The 15,272-nt window shown below is 41.1% G+C and overlaps 1 protein-coding gene across 4 annotated transcripts in view; it reads left to right on the top strand.

Moving 5' to 3' along the window:
- The window catches only part of arhgef12a (Rho guanine nucleotide exchange factor (GEF) 12a), a 45,262-nt gene extending 41,139 nt beyond the window's left edge, over nucleotides 1-4,123 (top strand). For all 4 annotated transcript variants that reach the window (XM_079246365.1, XM_079246363.1, XM_079246364.1 and 1 more), the window contains 12 exons: nucleotides 126-226; nucleotides 394-471; nucleotides 602-677; nucleotides 781-948; nucleotides 1,115-1,202; nucleotides 1,295-1,372; nucleotides 1,473-1,567; nucleotides 1,699-1,902; nucleotides 2,019-2,255; nucleotides 2,376-2,602; nucleotides 2,716-2,791; nucleotides 2,900-4,123. In XM_079246365.1, coding sequence (XP_079102491.1) covers nucleotides 126-226; nucleotides 394-471; nucleotides 602-677; nucleotides 781-948; nucleotides 1,115-1,202; nucleotides 1,295-1,372; nucleotides 1,473-1,567; nucleotides 1,699-1,902; nucleotides 2,019-2,255; nucleotides 2,376-2,602; nucleotides 2,716-2,791; nucleotides 2,900-2,910 — 1,439 coding nt within the window. In that variant the 3' untranslated portion in view covers nucleotides 2,911-4,123. The remainder of the gene's footprint in view (nucleotides 1-125; nucleotides 227-393; nucleotides 472-601; nucleotides 678-780; nucleotides 949-1,114; nucleotides 1,203-1,294; nucleotides 1,373-1,472; nucleotides 1,568-1,698; nucleotides 1,903-2,018; nucleotides 2,256-2,375; nucleotides 2,603-2,715; nucleotides 2,792-2,899) is intronic.
- Nucleotides 4,124-15,272: the final 11,149 nt, after the last annotated feature.

Raw genomic sequence — 15,272 nt, 5'->3', positions numbered from 1 at the left:
TTCTGCTCTATCATAATTTTTGAGACTGATGATATGTTAATGGACAGAGGAAATATCAATTTGTTGGACAGCTCCCTGCAGAACAGAGGAGGCCTGACTGCTTTATGCCGTAATATTTTTTTCAGACAATGCAGTGGATAAAGAGAAAGTAAAACAGGCAGCCGACTGCTGTAGAAGGATCCTCAGTCACGTCAACCAAGCTGTTAAGAAATCTGAGGACAAGCAGGTAAGAGTCTTATTTTAAATCTCCTTAATGCCACTCTTTATATTTCCTCCTCTTCTTCTTCAGTTTCATCCTTTTCTTGCTCAGCCATAACGGACTTTTTACAAACTTGTTCTTGTTGGAAAGCATTTACATGTCCTTTTTTCTCTTTGTTCACTTGCTTCCTGTAGAAGTTAGAGGACTATCAAAGAAGATTGGACCTCTCCTCTCTAAAACAGACAGACAACCCCATGATCCTTGAATTCAAGGTGACTCATCTCATTTTAAAAAGCTCCCAGTAGTTGTACGTCCACGTATCCTCTTTGGAATGTGTGCAAAATAGAAATGCACCAATGTTTAAAAGCTCTTTTTTTTTTTTTATTACTTTTCATCCTTTAGAACCTGGATCTAACCAAGAGGACGATGGTACATGAGGGCCCACTGTCATGGAAAGTCAACAGGGACAAAACTATAGGTTTGTAATTATTGCTTTGTTGATTTGTTTTGCAGTTTGCAAACTCCGCGTAACCACGGCTTGCTCGACAGTGAATGCATGCGTTCTTCCTGTCTGCTTGCAGAGTTGTACACACTCCTCCTGGAGGACATTCTCGTCCTGCTGCAAAAACAAGACGAGCGTCTGATCCTGAAGTGTCACTGTAAAAACCTGGCTGGCTCCGCAGACACCAAACATATCTATAGTCCCATCATTAAACTCAACACTGTGCTCGTGCGTTCTGTGGCCACAGGTCAGTTCACAAAGTCTCATGTCATTTAAGGCCTTGTCCTGTACATACGTAACCACATGTTTAGTGCACAGAAATAGAAATTTTAATATTTTTGCAAAGAAGCCAGAGTCGTATTTATTATACTCACCCAAAACCCTCTGTTCATCTTCCCTCTCTCTCTCACCAGACAACAAGTCCTTTTTCGTTCTCTCCATGTCAGACAATGGAGCCCAGATCTATGAGCTAATGGCACCCACAGTGTCAGATCAGAAAACGTGAACCTGTCTTTATTTTAATGGATTTATTTGATTTTTACTGCTTCAGTTATTAAATGGGCTAATAAAGTATTTTCCTCCTCCTACACAAGGTGGCAGAGTCTGATCTCCAAGAAAGCGGATGCTATTAAGGCCAAGCCTCACAGCGTCATACCATTACCTCAGACTGAGTAGGCTTCTTTATCTTTTTTTTTTTTTTCTAAATCTAATCAAATCGTATGACTACTAGTTTGAAATTGATGTTAACCTAAAATTCTGACTGTGTGCCAGTGGGGAAAGAGACGGTGTGGAGATCATAACAGCAGGTGTTTCCAGGTTGAGCAGAGACCCAGACCGCACGTCCACTGGCAGCACTCAGTCCACCGGTAACGGAAGCTCCTACCTTTCTGTGTTTAGTTGTGAATCATAATTATTTTTATTCATTGTTACTCAAACGTTTCTATCACAGTCAACATGAAAAACAATCCTTAAAACATTGTAACTGTCGCATTGTTAGACAAAGAGAGCGGTCCAGCCTCAAGAAGTGCAATGCAAAGCTCTATACCTGGTAGTAATCCATTTGAGGAAGTGAAGGCAGATGAAGAGGAAGAAGAAAGCAGCTTTGCGAACCCAGAGCTTCCCTACCAAGCAGCAGATGACAGCAGAGGAGGAGATTCATTTGATCTCTGTCCCTCCAGGGCAGACGAGGCCCTGAAAACATGTAAGACCACAGAGCAAACAAGCCAAACCAGGCGCTACGTATGAACATCTTCTGCTGCTAATGTGCTCAAGCAAATTGTGTTATTAAGAAACATGATTCGTTTGAATGTCCCATAGTGGCGGCATTGAAGCAGGTGTTGGTGGCCCAGCTGATGTCCCAGGAGCCGGCAGGGCTAACCAAACGCACCACGGGGGCCCGTCTCCTCAGGACCACCTCTTTGCGAACCCCAATCGACAACCGTGCAAAAGTGATGGTTCACAACGGTTCAGAGAAGAGCAGCTCCCAGATGGAGGACTTGGCTCTGGACCTGGGGTCAGGCGACACTGGTTTCTTTGACTCACCTGAAGACTATGGTGAGAACAGGAAGTGGTGTTGATTACCCCTCCTGTCTGATTGTTTTATTTATTTATATCTGGTATTTTGGGTGTTTTGCTTGGATTTACTTATAGTTGTGTTTTGATTTCCGCCTGCAGGTTGTTTAGTCCTGGAGCGTTACGGTGGCCCAGGGGAGAGCAGCACAGATGATGACATCTTGGCGACAACCACAGGGAAACAGCTGAGCACCTCGCAAGGCTGCGCTGCTGATTCTGGCATCAATTTGAGATTTTCCTCAGCATCACAGGCCGGCAGCCTCTCCACTTTTAGCAGACAGGTGTTGTCACACCTTAGAAATCTTCAGACCAACCTCACCTATCTGAAGGTACAAGCGTTTATTCTCTGCTCCACAGCAAACATTAACCATGAATGACTAGTCCTAGTGGTCTTATTGTTGTGTGATCTGGCATCGCATCGTTTTTTTTTTTCCCTTCACAGGAGGTTGAGGCCAAGTACAATAATCTGATACGCCAAAGGCCTGAGAGGTCAGCAGCAGACTCCGATGCAAACAAAGGTAATTTCATCCAAGCACGACTTAATCACTTGCTCCGATTTTATTAATCTCATTTTGTATCTTTAATCTTTTTATTCTTACGCTTGCATTTCTTTTCCATTTCCTCAGATAAGAGATAGTGTGGAAGTCAGCGCTGCAACTTTTGGCTCTGGTCCCAAAGAGGAAGCGCCAGCTTGTAGTCTGCCCCTACTTCCTGTGTCCTGGACTTTATGGACATCATATAAGCTTGTTCTCTCACTGCTGAGCCCTCTGTTTTTTGTTTTTTTTTTCCATCTCCATCGTCTACGGTCGCCACAGCAAACGAGAGACTTGAGTATGAGCTAACATTTGAAGGGTGGGATTCAACTGTGTGATGCTTCGACCCCTTCTCAGCACAAGGCAATCAGGGAAGTGGAATTGCCCCTAGAACCTCAACCCCTTCGACCATTGAACGCCCATTTTCCCCTAAACTCCTTGCAAGAAAGAGAACTTATACCAAAATGTACAAAGATGTGTGTTTAGAATATATATATATGAAACACAAAACAAGAAAAGGAAGATTTTAAGATAATGTATTAAGATTTTTTTTTTTTTAATCCCAAGATGTATTTATTTTTTTTTTCTTTCATTTTTTTTAAGTGTTTCCCACATTGCTTGCATGCTGTTGGCCATGGTGTTAGCTTTTTGGCTGCTTATCCTGCTTAACTTACACACTGTTGGTGTGAGTGTACGCTAGCAAACAAGCGCCGTGGCGTACATTGATGAATGGCAGCACTATATTCAAACTGATAGAGGCCAGAGTTGCGCTGGTGATGGATTGATCCTGTTGTTAATACTCTTGAATATTGTTCAAGTCTAGAATTTAGGCTAAATTCTAGGTGTGGTGTTAACTAGAATGAAGAGTCTTTAGGCTCTGATCTGGTCCTGTTGCATTTCTGTGCTGACTCCTTCGTCGTCGTCGCCCCCGCTCCGAGAAGTATTTTGCCTCTCATCTGCTCTTTTCCTTTTGCTTGTGATTCTCTCACCTTTTCTTTCTTTTTTTTTTTTTTTTTTTTTGCCTGTGAACATGTAGGGGTGCCATCCCTCTCCTCTTCCAGACAACCCAGTGGCTTTTCTGCTTATTTATCCCCTCCTACACTTTGTATGTCATGCTTCTTCATCTGCTTCTGGTTGCCTGGCCCCGTTTCCCCTCTCCAACAAGGAGCGGTCCTGCTCTTTCTGTATCTGCTTCTGACAGAAATGCTGCTTCTTTCTGCTACTGTTGGTAATGCTGATCTGACTGCCTGATAATCTAATAATGTCATGAAGTTCTACATATACTGTAAAATGATCAAGCTGAAAGGTTATGCATAACTTTACAAAATAAATGGTGCCATGATGCGTTGAAAAAGGAAAAGTCTCTGTTTTTTAAAAAAAAATTGTTTTATTTATTTGTTGGTAGTTTGGATATGATGTAATTGCCCATGACCGTGCTGTTGCCTTCAGTCGTTTTGACGACTTTATTACACATTTGTTATTAAATGACAGCTTCAGTAATAGAAAAATGATTAAAGGCTGTTTTGTCTGAGGCATTATGAGAAAGGCAAAAGACACCTCAGCTTTTGTGATAATGGATGAAATACCCTTCTTTAAAAGGTCACCTATCTCCAAATTGTTACTCTGTTCAAATTACCCCATTTTCAAAGCGACAAAGAAATGTTCAATTACGTTATTAATCTACATACTGAATAAGACATGAATGTAAAACAGTAACTTACTCACTTTGTTACATCCATCAGGTTGAATGATAATTCCAAACTTTGACAGAATATAAAACCTTATTACTTTAAAGGGGTGCTATTATGGTATTTCAAGTTTTCTGAGCTTTCTACAGTGTTACAGTTTTGAATCCTCATCAGACATGTGAACAGCACCGTTTTTTTATCACCTAAACGCATGTTTGAGTTTGAGCTCCAGCACTCTCTCCATTCGGTTTCCATGGCGACGAAAAAACGCGTCATTTTAGATCGTTTTTTCTACTTGGAAATCCTTGTGACGTCCCGGGCAATAAGGTTCGGTGATTGGTTACCTTCTAATGGTTAACAAGGGCATGTACAAATACAGCAGGCGGGTGGAAAAGAGAGACATCCTGCTGCATTCGTTGCTGTGGGTTGCTGTTTTCCACTTTGTTTTCAGGGTCTGATTCAGGTTCCAACATGTAGGGCTGTATGCTATGTGTTGACATTGTATTTTTTTTTATTTTTTTTTATTTTTTGGAGTTCACATTAGCCTAATCCTTCTGTTTATGAGATGTTACAATGACGGTGAAAGCAGTTGCGGTGCGCGCTCCCGATGTAGTGCAGTGGCGGGAGGCGGGGCTTAATGCGGAAGAGTCTCAATCCACTCGTTTTGCCCACAGGCTGATCTGACAGCCTACGGAGAGGGTTGGTCTGAAGTAAATAAAGAGATTTGTGACAATAACTCGATCAATCCCAGCCCTTCTGGTCTCAGAAATAAAAATAAATTAGCCTGAAATGCACATAATAGTTCCACTTTAACTGTTCATAATGTTTCTGTGCTACATGAGTTGTGTTCCTGTCCTTTAGGTGTTTTGTAGGTTGCATAAATTTGTCAGGTGTCCCTGAGTAAAGATGTCGACAGTAGATGTCTTCATTATAGATTGGTATGTATATATAAATCCCCACACAGGAGCTGTTGCTGCCCGAGTTACATCTTTTTCAGGCTTGTGTCAGCGGAGTACAACTACAAATATTTTAGTCAAAACTTCATCTTTAAACTTTTAAACATTTTGAAACACAGGAAAGAAGCTTTGAGCTGCTCCAAGACACTAAAACAGTTGGCAAGTTTTGTCTTTTTTTTAATTTTTTTTTATAGCAGTGGATATTAAGCTTCTTCCCTTATAAAGCAGTGTTTTATCCTCACTAACTTAAGGGAAAATGTGTAACTGACTTCTGCTCCTTGCTTACTTTGTTAGGTATGACATTTGGAGAAAGCGGCAAAAGCAACATTAAAATGCAAAATATATATTTTAAACAGATTTTTGACTGTCAAACATTTGTTCTCAAATTAATAGTCACCTGAGGAGAGTCCAGGTTCAAACATTGGCTGCTGATTTAGGTGTTCTAACCTGCTCCTATGTGTGTGTATGTGTGTGTTTGTACTCCAGCTGCCTCCAACAAGCCAACATGTATATTAAGTCAGTGTTTCTAAACCATCTGGAAACTTACAGATACAACCCTTGTCCAACACAGCTGATTCCAATGAATGGCTCATTACCAGACCTCTGCAATGACATGCAGAAGAGGGAATTCGGCTATTTGATTCAGGTGTGTTGGACAAGGGATGTATCTTGCAGACAAACTCGGGCACCTCTGTCCTGAGGAGCAAGTGTGAATGGTTGCTTGTCTCTGTGTTGGCCCAGTGACAGACTGGTGACCTGCTTGGTTGTACCACGCCTCTTGCCTGATAGCAGCTGAGGTAGGTGCTTGTAGATTTGCAACAAGGAAAAACCAGATAAAAAAACATTTCATACTGTTCAGCTACCCTAAAACATTACTATCAGACCGCATATATGTAACAAAATGAAAAATATATGTAGTTTATAAGCTGCTAAAATAAAGACTAAAATAACAGTTTAGTTAAAATTAGGGAACATATGGAAAGTAAATGAAAATCAACATATATGTGTATATCATATGTATATAAAAGTATAATTAAGTAAAAGTATATTAAAAAAAAAGTGAAATCAGCCAAATTGGAGGTATATAGTTCTGCATATTTGAAGTTATTTTATGTGAAAATGAAAAATCTCATGGTTGTCCAGGGTGTATCCTGCCTTTGGGAATATTGGAATAAGTGAGTATAGACAATAGATTGATGGAAACATTTATGATCTCACTTGTTCAGAAAGCTTTGCACTGGAAGATTCTCCCTCTTTGTGGTTGACTGATGAAGTATAAAATAAACATGACATACTGTTAAATTGCAGCCACACCTGCTATATTGGAAGCATCCATTATTTTTTCTACTCTATTTGTCAGTTCTTGTTTATTTGAACAGTTATATACTCAAAAGATACCATTAGTATGCAAAAGTAACTTTAAATTGAAAACTCATCTGAGCAGCACCTTTTATAATTTAATATTCACTTGGGTGAAGGGGTCTTTTTTATTTAACCATTACCTACCAATATTTAGCACAAACTATTCAGCAGGTTTTATTGATTCTCTATCGCCATTTACTCATATGATTTGTAAAATTTCCTGACGGATTATCTTCTGTATTCCTGCTCCCTTTAAATTTTCCATACGGATACCTACCAGACAACATACTCCCACTGCACACCGGTCAGCTGGGCTTTCCACAGATTAGATTTGACACTTATTACATTTCAAGGTTATGGCAAGGGGGATGGAGTGTATTCGATCAGTGGCAACTTGACTCCACTTTACTGGAGGTATAAACTCAAAGTGAAATAGTTATAGCACTTATCTAATAACAGGCATTTTGACAAAATAACATGATTCCCTCTTGGATTGCATCTTGTAGGAGTTTAGTGTATTTAACTTGAATCCAGGGTTTAGTCCTCGACCATTTAAAAGATGTCTTGTATGTGAGAGTAGCCAGATAACTGGCTTGTAATATCACTGCTTGACTTGAACTGCCTTCAAGTCATTTCTGAACATTTAACTGATTTCCTCTTAGTCAAATGTCAAGAATTTAACTTTGTTTGTGAAATGTTTTTGTTGGCATTTGGTTCCTGTAAATGTCAGGGTGCTGGGCCCTTCTGAAAAAACACAAGAGCTTTAATAAAGGATACAGAGAAAGTGATGCTCATTACCAGCAGATGGCAAACTTTCACCATTAACTACCCCACTGAGAAGACCCACCCTAAAACCTGCAGTGACATCAGTGTTTTAAATAACCCAGGGTGCCTATTGATTCTCCAGATATATTTGACTCCAGTTTCTGACAAATAATTGGATTAAGAAATGTATCCCATTGGCCTCTATAATGAAATAAAGCTGTAGTTAAGAGGACCCCACAGAGGACTGTGCAGAATGTAATGTGACTTTCTTTGGGTTTACTGCTACCTGTTGTGATGTTAGAACTGGCAGCGTATTTGTATCGTGCATCTGAGTAAGAAAACAGGAAGAAGCCTCACAGTCTGACTGACATGTACCCTCTTTCTCTCTTGCTCTGTCACTCTGACTGTGGGCATGCTGCAGTGAAGCAGAGAGGGGGGGGGTGGTATGTTGTAAGAAGACAATGAGGTGCAAGACAAGGTAGACATGGGGAAATGGTTAAAAAAAAAAAAAAAAACTGAAGGAGAAAAGCTAATAAATTAGAGACTAACAGAAAGGAAGTGGCAAAGGCCAGGCAATATGAAGTGATGGCCGAGGTCGAAGAGAGGGGCCGTAATTGATTGGCTCGTTTCTCCACATGCACCTGTCATCAAGCTAATTGGAACGGCAAAGACAAAGAGGAGAGAGGTGTCAGTCACACCCGAGACTTTCCATGAGGGCAGTCCATGTCACGCTTAGATGAGAGCGGCTTTTTCCTCAAACTTCTTCAGCCTGCAACAGTTCTGTGAGTTGGGAAGAAGAAAGACAACAAATCCTTTTTGAGGGATCTGAGATCGGCACTATCAGGAGGCTTTACTCTGGGACATCGGCCTGTGACGAAATATCTCCTATGTAAAGGAAACAAACAGCCTTCTCTTTTCAGTCCCATCTCTATGCAATCACCAAACTGATGATCAGAGTTGACTAAAAATCAAGTTTTGTGTGAACACCCACATGCAGATATATATGTGCACGTTTCTGCCCCAAAAGAGTTTCTCATCAATATGCTAATGTATCCAGTAGTGCATCTATTACCATACCAATGTTTCAGGTGTTTTATATTTACACATCCACTTGCCAGTCTGCAGTCAATGTTTATCCTGCATCATTGTATAGAACTGGCCTGTTTTTGTTGCTGCATGATCGCCTGCTACAGCTGCTGTTGTCACACGGTGACGTCTTCAGCTTCACTACTCTTCTGCTTAGTATGCTTCATTTTTCACGTTTGATATAGTGCACTGTTCATCAGTATTCATGTGTGTTTGTAGCAGGATGCACACTTGCAGCATCTCTGAGCTGCTGTTCTTGCCAATATATCAGTCACTCCCCTGTGTGAGGGTTGTTTTAGGTCAGTCTTAAGATCAGTAAACAAAATGATTAGTTATTTTCCTGCATTACCTCTGGGTAGCCTCTCTAGGAGAGACACGGTGGGGTTGTATTAAATGTGATAAATCACTGTCTAGTTGTTTAGCGCTCATCAAAAAAACGTTATTTTTCTAACAAGTGAAACAAGAAGAATAATGTGTTCTGCCTTTGTAAAGTTCCCTGCAAGAAACTGGCCAAAGTGCTTGTAAATGGTCGTTACAGCTGTAAAATTATTTTATCCCTTTTTTCAAATAGAACTTTTATTCACATTTCGATCTGTCCATCCATTTTCTACACCCTCTTTATCCTGCTCATATTTTGGGAGGGGGGCTGGAGTCTAAGCCTATCCTGGATGCCTTTGGGCAAGAAGTGGAGTAATCTCTGCATTGCCAGGAAGTAACCAACCCTGTCTGATCATCCACAAATCCAAAGAGTAAAAGTGTTGCATTATGTGTGCAGAAGTTGAGAGATGTTCATGTTTCATATTGGTTGTTGTCAGTTATGGGTTGTATTCCTGCAACAAGATGCAAACCTGTTGCCATGCTAACCTGTTGGGACGCTAACTTGTAACCACACAAGTCCTGTCACTGAGTTGGATGAGTTTTGAGCTTGTTTCTATGGTGTGATAGTCACTTTTCATCTGTTTCTGCATCCTAGCAGCTATTTTTGAACATAGTACATTATTACTTCAGTGATACTTTCACCTCATGCAAATTATAAAGGCATGCTAGAATTAGCAAAGGAAATGGATGTGGCATTGGATGTTTTGGAGTCCAGAAAGTGTAGAAATATTTACATATTTTCACTTCGGACAAACGTATTGCAACTCATTCACATTACTCAGTGAGACTGTGTAAGAAAGATAGACAAGCTCACATCTGATCAATTAGAAATCACCAGTGAACTTAACATGAATGTATTATTGCTGTTAGCGAAAAAAACTAAGACTACAGACACACTACTAACAAAAAGACCCCGCACTGAGGGTCAAACTTAGCATCGTCTTGTTGTGTGGCAGTTGTCCTTGTCCCTGGATCACTATGCTGTTCAGCCATAAAGTGTTTGCATGAAAACAAATATTTTTCTGAATCACTTTACCACAAGTGTTTATAATCACGTTGTCCACTCATATGAACATTGTACCTATTACAAAAACAGCTGATGCTTTCATGCAAAACAATCACCTCAATTATACTCTATTTCCCAAAAGGGGACCCTGACCTTATATGATTGATTTTAATGCTGCACTTCTCCCCCTCCATCGAGCAGAAGCCAAAATCAGATGAATTGGACTGAAGATCAATGCACTCTCCACAGTCTACATAATCCATCCTCTCTGGTAGTCACTGTCCCATGCAGAACAATGAGCTGGGTGCGACATGGACAACGTTAAGCCAATGCTGAGAGAGAGAGAGATGAACTGCCTCCTTAAAATGGGAGGGTTATGCTAAAAAAAAAAAAAATGTGTCACTGAAAGATCACAGATTCATGTATGCCAGACAACAGAAAGGATACCTGAACCCATTCATCTGTTGTTGCGGTGGGATGCGTCTTAATCAACCTCTCCAATAATGAATAGGCACCCGTGGCTTGGTGTTAACCCTGTCTAATTACAACACCATACTTTGATGGAGTGTCTCGGTGAAAAGCTTCAGGCAGGCAACCTGGCATCAGCCTCTGTTCAGTCTGCTGTGAAAGAGAAACCAGTGGGTGCAGTGCATTGGCGATGAGCTGTGACCTGAGAGTACACCCAGGCTTAGCGTACCTCAGAGGCACAGCAGAAATCGATGGCACTATTGGCAGCCTTGCTTCTCTAGACTTTGGTAACCGGCAGCGGTAAGGTCCTGCCTCTCTCCTGCCAGGTTGATCGGGCAGACAGCGGTTGTTTTTGTGTCCAGTACCATGAAAACAAGTGGAAGGGGATAAGATCAGACATGAAAACAAAGTGAGATGTTTAAGGCTTAAGTGGGTTGCTTAACATATGGCCTTAGTCAGCTGCTCTTTGTTGCCCTGTGGGCATTTGATGGCAGTGAATGGAGCTTGCTGCTCTCTCTCTGATGCTGGATTTGGTTGAGAGGAGACATGGCAAAGTAATTTATTGTTCTCAATTCACGACTGTCTACTAGATATTCAAAACAAAGCACAAAACAGAAGACTGGCTGTTTCCTTCAGCCATTAAAAGAGCAATATTACTTTCATTCCCTTTCTCTCTAAGACCTAAACTGGAAGATTGATGCCACTGATATGGCTGTGTGGTAAAGGCAAAGACACTTAGAAACAGCTGCTGTGGACTCACATTTGACTGAAAATAACTTCCAGAAGTATGTGGCATCCTCCCCCTTTTTTTAATTCTCCAGCACACAGTCATAGTCATGATTCACAATGAGTCATCTAGGAATCATGAGTCTTCTTTTATTGCATGGAGCATGCATAGCTGACTTAATTGTGTAATCATTCTCAGTAAGTGTCTGCCATTTAAACAGGCTTTTGCAGTATTCTTTAAAACCCAAACCCATAATTTCAATATGCTGTCCTCTTATGAGTTTCTGATACCCAAACACTGGCTGAGTTTATGTTTTAAGCATGAGCATGAATTTTACATGAGCTTTTGAAGCTGAAAAGGCTTGTTTTACATAGGCAGTGTTTGTTAACACTGAGTTAAAATAGTCTTCAGTTTTAATCTTGAGATGCAAGAGAGCACGATGCATCTTTTCTCGGTGTAGGTGAGGTTGTTAAGAAACCAGAAGCGGCTCAGTGAGGCCAAAAGGGAAAATAGGTTTGAAAATGTACATCAGGAGAGCATCATCAGACTGTCATTGATTTGATTCCTGTTGTTTTTCACAGCAATATGAATTTATCAATGACAAATTAGCTATTAACTCTGAGTTCTGGGTAAGTTTTTATCAGCATACGTGGCAAGACAACAAGTGAGTGGCTAGGGTCCAGTGTTGGCAGGGAGGGCTGGCGACGTCACCTTGCTCAGCTTTCACAGCTCCAGCTGCATCCCAGTATTAGATTAGACGAAGCAATGCAAGCCTGTCTGAATCCTCAATGGATGCTGAGAGACCAAGCTGGGGTCAGGTGATTTAATCTGGCTGCCATGCTCCTGCAGAGTGTTGATCAATAAAGCTCCTATACTAATTCCAACATCAGGAAGGAACGAATCTACCTAAAGAAAAAAAACCCTCTACGAATGAGCAAAGACAGCGATGAAGAGAATAACAACAAAACCTGACAGGAATTGAAAATGACTCCTTTGTTTGGTTGTCCTGTGCTATTCTCTCCACAGGCTGGAGGCCACTAAACTAGTCATTTGGAACATCCAAGATGGCTTCCTGCCGTTAGCTTTAAGTCGTCTGACAACATCCAGCTGGCTTTTGAAAAGGGCACAAATTCAGTGGACACTAATAATCCTTGGTCGGGCCTTAAGGTGAGCTGCCTTTTGGAGCAGAGATTCACTTAGGAGTTCTTCAGAAAATGATTCCACTCAAGGGTCTTGGTAATCCAGCTATATTGGCTCAGAAGGGCAATATTTGGCAAAGGAATGAAAGTCAAGTTTGGCCAGCTATTAAGTGGAAGCCCACGAAGATCCATTCTTCACCATGAGACCGAATACAAGTTTTTTTTTTTTTTTTTTTTTTTTTTTTTTTTTACCTCTCAGTACAGCATGAACTGCATGTGAGAATTTCTCAGTTGTGTTCAGGTATTTTGATCTTTTTAAACAACCATGTTTTCAAGCAGGTAAAGTTATCGAAAAACAGCTATTTCAGATAATAGCCGTTCTATAATTGTCTTTTGTTTGTCCCTGTTCACGGAGGTCAGGCGCTGATAGTCAGTGTGCCTGTGGCTTTGATGCACTCACCTGATTGCATAATTGCATTCTGCCGATATATCCTCTGCTCTGCTGGCAGGTGAAATCTTTGAGATCTGTGCTGTTTAACCTTTAGTAAAGTCAGGGCTGGTGATTGACATTCAGACCTGATTACCTGAGCTCAGGAAAATTAGGACAGGCGTGTTCTAATCACTGGTGAATTTCCCCAAACTCAGACCAACTTCCTTCCTGCGTCTCGAAGGGTCACACAGAAGGTATCTAGTGTGAGGTGATCGGTGAAAGTGTTAGATGCAGGAGATGTGAGCAATAGCACATTTGAACTGGTCCAGAAAATCTCTAAAACAGCATGTTGTATAAGGAACTAGTGGTGATGTGATGAGTGATAGACAACAAACCTGCACTGTAACCTTCTAACATCCTTTTGCAATGCCTCGGTGGGCAGGAGTTCAAGCTGCACACAAAGGAACTTCAGCGTATTACGTGGTAAAGGCAAAGCAGTCTATGATACAAACTGGGCTGAGATATCCACACTATTGTTTGCAGAAGTCCGTCTTGTTTGCTCAGCTGATGAGTCCGATGGTTTCTTCACACATTTTAACTCCATCCAGCTGCCTTCCAAAGTAACTTTGATCCTTAGATGCAAAAACTGTTGTGAGAGTTTTGTGTTGGCGTAGCAACTCCAACATTGTCACCTATCTGCCAGTCAGATGCTTCGCAAATAATGATTCAAGTTCTTCCATAAACCATCACTGTCACGAACACCTGCCTCTCGCTGCTCATTTCTCCAGACTTGGAACGTGTTAGCAAATAGAGCAGGCAGTGGAATGCTTCTCTGAGTGCAACATGGCTCTCCTGTTTGCCGGGGTAATGGTTTGCTTAGAGTGACAAAATTGTCCAAACAAAGCACATAACCCTTGGTTTTCCTCATCGCACTCAGCAGCAGCCTTTCTGCAAAGACTAGTATCAGCTGTAGCACATACAGTTCAGATTCAGGCGACATCTAGCAGTATGACTGCTTTCAGAACTGTCACATACAGTTAGGAGTTTGGGTTGGCTCAGCTCTGGCACTAACATAAAAAGGATTTCTCGGTTTGCTGCTCCAAATTCATGTCACTCCACTCTTCTTCACTGCTTTATCCCTTGTTACCCACTCCCCTTTTTTCTTCCTCATCCCTCATGTTATGTCTTCCATCTCTCGATGGCCTCTGGAAGAAAGCCAGAGCCATTAGCCTCCTGTCAGTCTGAAAAAAGAGGAGGATCCACGCCGGTAGTTGATGCAAAAGGGACAACGCTACTTGGTTGACCAATGCAAAATACTGCAGGACCTTTTAGGGGTGAAAGGAAATGGTGCAGAGACAGAGATTCACAGGGTGCTTCTGTGCATGTAGAAAGATGCAACGCAACAATGCCTGACACATGGACACAATACCATAGTTTCAGTGTAGTTTCAGTCATAACTAATGAATATTTACTAATTGGTCATAAGATGTCAGGAGATGCATTGTTTCACAGTGGAGGAGGTGGTGTTCAACTTATGCTTGCTGAAAGTTGGAAATAAATCTTCAGCACCTGTGAAGGTTAAGGGTTTACCTCCTATGCTTATGTGGGTTTACGTCAATGCTTAGTTAGATTTAGGTGCATATATTTATTTATCTAGCTTTTGAGCAACATATACTGTGCAAATTCTATCTTTAATTCCCCTGGGCTCTCACATGTTGTAATCTGACAGAAACTTGATCCCTGATGGCTCTGAAATAAGCATTGACCATCTGTGCTGTATGATGCTGATTATTTGATCACTTACCAAGATTATTATGTGACAAATGTGCATCAGTAACACACCACCTCACATAGTGACCCTCCTTCAGGCCCGCTGTGCTGTTTTCCCCAAGGAGAAACAGCCATTCTTTTACAATAAACATCAATGTGACGATACAGAATCTGCACTTCTTTAAAGCAGAAAGGGTGGCAGCTTTGTAAAGCACCAAGAGAAGCATCTTCAGAGTCTTGCTACTGGTAGAACAGCAGTATGAGGCAGTAGTGTTTCTCTTTTACATTAAATGCACTAAATGTGCCTCAGTGAGAGTTTGGCATTGTTTGGCTTTTTTGTGTGTGTCTTTAGTCAGAAGCTCAGAAAGATATCAGGACATTTTGATTGAAATATTTCTAATGTTTGAAACTATTTCCATCCACATATCAATACAAAGAGGTTTATAGAAATGGGCTTGAACAAGATTCTTCTTAAAGTTATGAGCACAACTTTCCAATTATAAACATGACTGTCACTCATCGTTATGAATGAGCGTTTTAAACTCACATCAAAGACACGGAGTAGTGGTTGGCACTGTGGCCTCACAGCAAGAAGGTGACTGGTTTGAGCTTTGGTTGGGGGAAGGTTTGAACAGTGGTGTTTGTGTGTGGACTTTGCATGTTTTCTCCCTCTGTATGCTTGGGTTGATTC

The sequence above is a fragment of the Telmatherina bonti genome (assembly GCF_933228915.1).
Source record: "Telmatherina bonti genome assembly, chromosome: 9".
NCBI lineage: Eukaryota > Metazoa > Chordata > Actinopteri > Atheriniformes > Telmatherinidae > Telmatherina > Telmatherina bonti.
This window is presented reverse-complemented; position numbering and strand designations above follow the sequence as displayed.